Source organism: Eupeodes corollae, chromosome 3 (assembly GCF_945859685.1).
Source record: "Eupeodes corollae chromosome 3, idEupCoro1.1, whole genome shotgun sequence".
NCBI classification, from domain to species: domain Eukaryota; kingdom Metazoa; phylum Arthropoda; class Insecta; order Diptera; family Syrphidae; genus Eupeodes; species Eupeodes corollae.
Window position 1 is genome coordinate 2,774,087 of NC_079149.1, and position 9,650 is coordinate 2,783,736.

Sequence of the window (9,650 nt, forward strand, 5' to 3'; positions counted from 1 at the left end):
AAGGCGAGACACACTCTCGTAAATATACATCCACATCCGACTGCGACCATTTTATGTAATTTTCTTAAGCATACACAGTATTGGACATATTCCTTAATAAAACTGTCAATCGGTAGATTTATGTCGCGTGGAGAGCGCCGATTAACACCACGTTTACCTCTGCTGGGTACTAGCGTTTTCAATCATCAACTTGCAAAATTAATTACCATCAAGCATCGCTAAATGAGTAAGACCATCATCAGGACGCATTGGACTCTATGTGGTTTGGTGGTTGGTGGAAATAAGTGCGAAAAACAACGCATCTTTTGTGACGGATGTTAAAAGTCTTACCTATAGAGATACCTTTTTTTTAAAGGTTAACACTTGAAGGTTTAAATAATCTAAAATCCTTTTGAGTTGAGTTTGTTTTTTTTGATAAAGTTATAAAAGTATCTTATTCTAGTTTGACCCATGTTAGACCTGTATTTTTAAATTTATATCCATTTATAAATTCGATTTTTTTAGGTGAAATGTTTTGGTTTGTTATTGGGTTTTCCCCGGTTTTTACTGTCCCCAATTATAAAATCAAGCTCAGTCCGGAGGATAACCTCTTCTTTGGTAGCAAATTTCATTAACAGTCGATAGGTTGAAGACTGCATAAATACCGATGCATAATTCAACAAAACTGGCATTTTCCTCACGCTCATATTTCCCTGAAATTATATTATTCTTGTTTTATCATCTGACGGCAACACTGGATGAAATTCAACAGAATGAAAAACTTTACCTGAAAAGGATATTCAAAACCTTGTAAATATTTTTTGCTAGCTGAAAAGAGTCTAGCCATGGCTGGAGAAGAAACCGACTGCTTGATAATATTTTTTAAGTCTTCATTTATCGTGATGAGTGTCACGTATTTTCCACCTCGTTTCCGTAACAGTCTTACCTCGAGCTGTGAATTATATAAAACTAATTATAATTTACCAATAAAAGGAAAATTTAAGTATATGTAACTGTAGCTTGGTAGAGAGGATGTGGAATAAAGCAGCCGCAGTTTAACTGATGGTTATTGTCACGGGACACAGTTGTGTTACACGTCATATTCAAACACAGTGATTCACTTGGGAAGCAATTAAACGAAGTAATTGTCGCACTTCCATTCTAAACCAAACCAAAAATAAAAAGTAAACAGGATGGAAATTTATAGGAAAAATCATACAAAACCTTACTATGATTCCAATTAAAACGAGAAGAACGAAAAAATTAATGCAAACGACGACGATCCAAATTTCAAAACCCATGTCATTATGGTGGAAAGGCTTATGAGTTACAGACTGAGCTAAATGCCGTAGAGAACCGTTGTGAAATACTAATTGTTTTTACCAGATGTGACAGGAATAAGATAAGAGTATTGTAAAATTCAGAAAACATTAAATAAACATTATCGAGAAAGATAAAATCTTCTAATTTGTTTGTGAAGTGAAGGCAATTTGATGTTTTATGACTTTCTTTATATTTTATTGTTTAATTGAGTGATCTAAAACTTTGCACTAATAAACTGGATATGGTTGGTTTGGTGAAGGTTAAAGAGGTTGTTGGCATTGTTGATTTTCACTTTCCCACTTAAAATATTTCTTTTATAATTTATTTTTGAAAGGTTTTAGATAAGATGCTGGTGCACATTGGTCTTGAAGTTATGAATATCAAAATGGGAGGAATAAGCAGATTTTGCCAAAGCATTCTTGATGTACGGTTTAAGGAAGAAACTCTATACTTAACTTACGCGCAAAATTGAACTCAAGGGTAAACTGATGAGAATTCCTGGAAGTGCAAGTATTACGCCTAAATCGTTTAAGGGGTGCATTTAAACTGTCTAATTCAACAGAGCATTGTTTGTAGAAATGTCGATAAAACAACGAAAGGTATGAAACATTTCGGCGGTGTTCGAAGAATGTAAATGTTTCTATTTTAGTTCTATCATCTATCATCATTAAAGCCTTTTTTTGTATTGTACCCAAGAGTTTAAAACTTGTTTTAGGAATTCTTTCCCAGATATGGGAATTATATTCAAGCTTTGGACGGATAAAGGCTTTTTAAATTATTTCTTGCAATTTTTGAGAAATCCAAAAAATCTAGCAACATGTTTGGAAATATTATATATGTGATCATTCCATAAGAAGTGATCTGTGATACACATTCCGATTGCTGGAAGTTGATTAGTTTCCTGAATGTAAGAACCACTCATAGCGGCATCGTGGGTGGGGTACGCTCTAACAACAGGAATCTGTGAATCACGAAACGAATTTGAAAAACTGATGATGGTACTGTCGTTAGCGAAACTGATCTACTAATTGAGGTTCATAATGGAGCATACGAGTTCTGGAGTGTTTCTAATACTAATATCAATAGGTTAAATGTAAATGGTATCATTTTTCTTGTCTTTTTGTCCAAACAACTTTTTAAAAGTCATTTGTATTAAGTCCGAGTAGATTTGAAAACAATGTCCAGGGGCCCTACTCTGTAATACGTTTTGAAAGCCAATCCGATATTCGATTTGTTTATGAGTTCGTACTCTGTAAAATGTTCGAATCGAACAAAACAATCATCTAGTACGTTTTTCTATTTATAGAATAGATTTGCCGAGTCTCGAAGTATTTATCATGAGATGTGTCAAAGCAAAAATACAAACAAAAATCAAAACAAATCACAAACAAGACGAGGAAGTTGAAATTAATTTTTTAAAGAGAAGATATAAAATTCAATAAAAAGTTAATAAAATGGTTACGCTGTGGGTGGATGAAGAAAATAGAGAAGAACGAGTTGAACGTAGAACAATGTGCGATAAATCAAATATTTTTGCAATGTGTGATAGAAGGAAAACATAATGTATGAGTTATTTAGCTTTTTTAACCATGGCTTTTATTTAGTTTTGTACAGAACTTTGGGCTATCAAAAACCTCTTTTAATTATGTATTGAATGCTATTCAAGAGGAACTGTCCACTCCCATGAGATCGACTGCTGTCCCTGGTATATTTAAGTTTAACCTTGAAGTTCTTAGGACAAGGAGGGTATCAGCATCAAATCGGCTAGTTTTTTGTTCACATTTTTTTTCTGATGATTCCCTTAAATTTTGTATTATTTTTATTTCTTTACTCACATTTTATCTATTTCAAAGGACTTAACTTAATTTTCCTTTTGTGTCCTTTAAAAAAGAACCTTTGAATTGCAATCCGTTCCCTCTCTTTTTGTCGAATCAAAATTTCCGTTTTCGAACGCTAATGGCATTTGGAGATGCATTGCCGGGTACGAAAAATCCGAATGCGGATTTGTCTTTCCCTAAATACAAGAATTCCTATCCACATAAGAAACAGAGAGTACAAAGTATTCGTTCTCGAAAATATTGGCTTTCGAAATGCATTATAGAGTGAGGCCCTAAATTTGACACGTTTATAGCAGAAACATTCGCAACACACATTAATACTAGTTTAACACGAAAATTAAATGTTTATATGAGCATTCATTTAAGTAAAATTGAAATCACAAAATGCCTTTTTCAACTATTTGGAGTTTTAAAAACCCATGTAACATAAGACACATGAGTTTAGCTTAGTGGAATTTTTAAAAGGCATACAAATCTTTAAGTTGGCAACACAATTTGAATGGGTGGCCATTTTGTCAGCTATCAAGTGATTAATTTAGTGTTTGAAGAGAGAATTCAAAATAAAGAGCCGTAATTACTCATTTTTAATTTTACTAATTGAACAACCATATTATGAAGTTCAAGATCTCTAGTTTTGACACGACGACGACGGCTCGGCACGTTTGGTAATCACATGGTTTCCAGGATCATCCAATGTGAATCTAGCCTACTCCGATAATTCTAAAATAATTGTGCACATGTAGTACAGCATTGACCGTGTTTTTTCCAGAAATGTAGGAAAAATTCATCGAAAATTCGCGACGTTTAAATTGGATGATCCGTTGTGGGGGATTTGCCAAGACGAATTAATAGAGAACGACTTTTTTCGATTGAAGGATATTTCTTTAATAATTTGACAAAGCTGTATATTGATAATGAGAACTTAAAAAGAATAACTTTCAGTTAGATCATTCGATCATAAGGCCCTATCATAATTTTGAACAATGATTTCTTTGTACATTAACATAAGTAAATAACAAGTGCTTGAAGTTAGGCATAGTGAGATACAAAAGTTTACTGACTACTTTGGAATAAAGTATGCTACACCTTGAAGGTCATATGTCGTTTAAATTGAAATGTCAAAATATTGTTTTTCCAATAAAGTGAATCTCATTTCAAAAATCTTCTCTACTCTATTCAATTTCTAAGTGTTATGCCTCTAGATCTAGAAGCTTTTGGAACTGTTTCCTAGATTTATGTGCGTTTGCTAGGATTATTTTTGCGAACTGTCAAGAAGTGTTCAGGTCCAAGTTTTGCAAGTCAGAGCATTTGGATAACATTGACCAAAGATTATTATTCGTGTTATGGCCAACAGCCTATGCATTGATACTGTGAACGGTTATGGTCCGTGCAAAAAGAGATTTTTTTCTATTTTGTTTTTGAAATCAGTAATTCAGCATTAGTTGCCATTTTACCTTGACGTTTGTTTTTGTGGCATAACTATTTAGAAAATTGATTTCTATTAAAATGTTTAGCTTTCAACATAAATGGTAGGTTTGGCTCCAATAAATTTATGTTTTTACTCCAAAAAGGTATAATTTTGTATAAAATTGATTGCATTTTACTTTAAGAACGTATTTCACCATGAAAGCACTACTTCTTTTATTTATTTTAATTAAATGTATCAATAAATTACTACACTTTAAACCAACAACCAACTGTCATAATATTTTTATTTTGAAATCAACTACTTTTGTATGATTAATTAATTTGTTTTGACTAAAGTAAGTATTAAGGAAAATCTAGAAATCGCCTTTGGAGGCCCAATCAGATTGACTTTCCCCATTTCAAGCCTGCATACCTTATTTGCCGTTTATAGCATTGAAATTATTTTATTCTTTTAACCAAAATCCAAGGCTGACACATATCCCGAATACCCCACACTGTTATGTGGTAATTTTTGCCAAAAAGCATCAAAACGTTTCCTCAACTTAAATTCAATTAAGTTTAAACTGAATAAATGGACTGTATGAGTTGCAAAGAGCTGCTGTTGCTAGTTTTTCAGTTTCAAAACTCAAATGGAAGCGTTCAATATTCATCAATTTTAATATTTTAGCTGCGACACGTGAAATAGCATTACTTTTGTTTCTTTTTAAAATAATCTAAAGCTATCCCGAAACAAGCAAACATTTGACATTTAAATCACTCTAACGGCGAGAGTCAACTATCAATATTGATAATTGATAAATATTTTAATTTACCCTTTTAAATCTTAATTTATTGATGCTTAAAGTAAGTAAGGTTATCACTTACTAAAGTTTGAATCATTCTCAAATATCAAAACTTGTATCAATTCGTACTTAAAATGTTGATTGATATTTATCAAATATTAATTGATAGTTGAAACTCACAATAAAATGAATGTCCTTTTCTTATTTCAAAATTTAGGAGTAAGGCTCCTACTAAAAAAAAGGACTACAGCGAACATGCAACCACGCTATTTAGACTAACTTAGACATTCATCAAAGCTAAAAATTAAAAACTTTTGTCTTTGGTTTGAGTTTCTAGCTTTATAACTTTTTGTTGAAGATTTTGCCCCTACCTCCTCATTTTGACGAAATTCACATGAAGCCAATACTTCGCCCTCAAATGCGAAGAACAACTTGATTAATTTGAAGAAAAGAATTAATTTCCGAAAGAAAGAAACACAGGATCTTGTAGTCTTGTGCTGCAGTTCAACGTGATGTAAAGAGTCAAAATATAAGAAAACAACTTTAACTTCAACTCACAGTTGGCATTAATTCTTCGTGGCCCTTCGTTTCAAGTTCAATTATTCAAATTCAAAACGAACAACCTTCCAAAAAAAATCCAGTACCGAAAAAACGTACAAAGCGGTTGTGTGTGACGTCTTCAGCGCACCATCGAGCAGCGACCGCCATCCACCATCCGAAGCAAACTTGACCATCACGGCGGTGTTAAACTTGACCACTGAACCCATTTATTTAGCTTAAATGCAAGGAGGGGTCATGATTACACTGGTTAGCGGTGAAGAAAATTAATCTTATTTTTTGTGTGTGTAAAATTTGGGAGATTTTGGAAATGTCTTACAACTGTTAACCTGACTCCGTCCCGCTGCTGAACCGTCTATATTATCCACTCAAAAAAGGTGCGGGTGAGTGATGGCGCATTGTTACGTCGCGTCGTTCGTCCATTGCCATGAGTCGTAACGCTAATCTGAGATGAGATGGTTTCGCGCGATTCTGTCAGTTTTGTGGCAGCAAAAAGTGACAGTTTACGTTTAACAAAGAGGTGGAGTACTCGTGTAAACTTCAATATCTGCGTGGTGCGTTTTTATATCCGTATATAAAACGCAAGCTACCTTCATTTTATTTTGCATTTTAAAATTGATTAGTACACCCCAAGTGACTATAATTTCTCTCTCAAACTCAAACCATTGAAGGTACTACAAGACTTTTTATGATCGATATCAGTTTCCGTGTTGTAAATTTTATAAGCACTTTGATGACTTAAAGTAGGTGCGTAAGACGTAAAGCGTGATTTAAAGTGACGTCTGGCAGCACGTTGTTTGATATGTAGACATAGGTTAAGGAACGTTATAATAAACCTTTTGGGGGCTTTAAGAGATGTTATAAATCCTACGCACAAATGCGGTCTATAGAGAGAGAGAGGACAGATTGTTTTCGGTGGTTAATTCGAGTGTGTTACTCATGTTCATCTCCACCGTACCGCACCATCCGTTCGACGACGTCGATGTTAATGCTGTACCGCGCATAAACGCTGAAGAATCAATGATTGTAGGCGGACTTGGTTTAATTAATGGAGAAAAAAAATTATGTGGGGGAGGAAGTGAGATTTCGGATTTCTCTTTATGTAATTTAATAAGAAATCGCTACTGGATTTTTTAAGTGCGGTCTAATTTTTGGTGTTGGAACTACGAGTATGATAATAAATGAAATATAAATTAATAATCTAGCTTTCTTGCTCCAAATAGAAACCTGTTCCCTAGGTCTGCTAGGTCCACAATTTTGAGTTGTGTTGTTTTTTTGCTCAACTTATGTTGTATAGGATAAAAAGTGTAACACTACACCGGTCAGCTAAATTTTACACTTTTTACAGTCAAAAGATTTTTTCCAGCCTAATTCTGGCTGTAAAATCAGACTATCACGTCAAGGTTTTGAGAGGTAACTTTATAAAATTCGAAAAATATCATAATAATATTTTTGTCAGTAATGTTAGTTTGTTTTTTTCTTCACTACAATTTGCGGAGGTTTTCGAAATCTGTGATTTCATCTCTAATATTAAGATTGAATGTTTCCAATATTTCACAAAATGTTTGAACACTGCGCATTAAATGTTAATCTTAGTTTTAAAATTCTAGATCATTTAGACAGTTTAAAAAATCAAAATATAAAAACGAATACAATTATGCTCTGATAACGAATTAGTTTTAGAAACATCAATTTTGTGATATGTTTGGAAATAACTTAAAAAGGCTAGATTTAGGTACGCTGCTAACGTTAAAGTTCACATTCGAGATTAACACCAAAACTTAACTGCGCAACCTATTTTTTCAAAATCTTGTACAGAGTCAAATAAAAATTAAAATAAATGGGATTCTAAAAAGAAATAAACTGCATCGGGAAGCTACAAATTTGTATTTTTCAATGTTATCATACTTAATCGTTATCAGAGCGAAATTTTAACCATTTCTTTCTTTCAGAACTAAGATTAAAATTTAATGTGCAATGATTAAACATTTTGCGAAGTATTGGAAATATTAAAAATGAATATTGAAGATTACAGATTTGGAAAACTTCCACAAATTTTATTGAAAAAAAGTTACAACTTAAAAACAAAAGTTACCAAAAATCTTTGACTGTTAAAAATTGTTCCAAATTAATTTCTTGTTGTAGCTAATACTCAAAAATTTAGTATTTTGGATTTTTTAAGTTTCGTAAAAGGATTGAAACATGACAACGAAATGCTTTATAAAAGTGTTATTTGATTTTTGCAACAAAGAACAAGCTTAATTTTTGTATTAAACAAAAAGTGTCATTAAAAAATGTGAATTTGATTGTTTGAAATAAATTTAATAGTTATGTTAAAATTTAAAGAATTTTACTGCAGAATTTTTACGTTTTCAACTCAATTATAGAAGCTGTATTAATGAAACTTCATTTTTGTTTAATTGGGTTGAGATATCGGGTCGAAATTATATATTGAAAAATGTGTAACTATTATATTTCTTACCTCGAAACTCTTTAACTTAAAACACTGCATTACTATTTTATAATTCAATTCTGAAAAACAATAATGTATTTACACAATTTGGATTGTTGAGCAACCAGAATTTTGAGACATACAATTTTTACTTACAGCATTTTGAAAATGTACGATATGAATTTTACAGATAAAACAATTTGGAAGAAATACAGTATCTTAAAACCAAACCATGGTCTGAGAGTTTTGAAATTGTTGCGATAAGCGATGTTTGGTTTTAGGTTATCTAAGACCACAATTCGATTGACTTTGTATATTAAAAAGTAGATGGTCCTTTTCTCAAAAAGTATGAATCATTTATATATATACACAAATCTCCAACCAAAAGGCATTTTTATATATACAGAAATAATTTGGCGTTGTTACAGGAAATTATAAAAGTAGAAAGGAATTCCGATTATTGTTATCAAATTGACAATTCATAGGAAAATCTTCCTTAGTCCTGCCATCGGGAACAATCATCAAAGGGAATATATGTTGTACAGGTACCTGCCATCTAAGACCCCGTCTTCGTCGCCTGCGTGTGGTGCGCCTCCACTCTATAGGTACGTAAATTCCACAGGCCTTATATTCTCATACCCTGTAAACTCACAATCATCTGCCTCACAAAAAACTCAAATATGTAATCCAATTCCATTATTGCTTTGCAAACATCAGAACATGAAAGACGCCTCCTCCGTTGTGTGATGTTCGAAAACAAAACAAGAAATTATCCTTTAGAAAAGAAATCTTTGGCAAACAATCCGATTTATTTTGTTGTCTTTCCAAATATCACACAAAACAAAAACCAAGAGATGTGTCGTGCGTCGGTCGTCACTTGCGATGGACCATATAAACTCCATCTCATCATCACCAACCTTAGTCAACAATAAAGCTGTTTACCCAAAACCAGCCTAAAAACGGTTCACACAAATGGGATTCGCCCCAGATAAGGGCACCATACTCTACTCGCTGGAGGTATTCAGTGATAAGACGCACTCTGAGCCAAGGCGTCCGTCCATCCGTGCGTTGAATTGTCGTCGTCGTTGCCATCATAAAGTAAACGTCATATTGGACGTATGTCCAATCAGTTTCCTAGGAAAACAAGTTTACCTCCGGTAAACAAACTGTGATCTCTTTGTTTTACTATGTGTGATAGTTTATGAGCGATTTCCTGGGCGGCCGTTCGGCGGCACGCCTTTGATTTATCTCCAACTCAAGTCAAATGCGATATTTCACGTCAATATGGCG

The 9,650-nt window shown here is 33.1% G+C and overlaps 1 protein-coding gene across 1 annotated transcript; it reads right to left on the reverse strand.

Moving 5' to 3' along the window:
- Positions 1–495: 495 nt before the first annotated feature.
- Positions 496–1,297, reverse strand: LOC129951572 (uncharacterized). The gene is made up of 4 exons (XM_056063794.1): positions 1,209–1,297; positions 994–1,140; positions 767–931; positions 496–692 (listed from the first exon to the last, which is right to left on the reverse strand). Exons 1-4 carry the CDS (start codon positions 1,278–1,280, stop codon positions 501–503), a joined length of 576 nt encoding a protein of 191 aa, XP_055919769.1. The 5' UTR covers positions 1,281–1,297; the 3' UTR covers positions 496–500.
- Between the last annotated feature and the right edge of the window lie 8,353 nt (positions 1,298–9,650).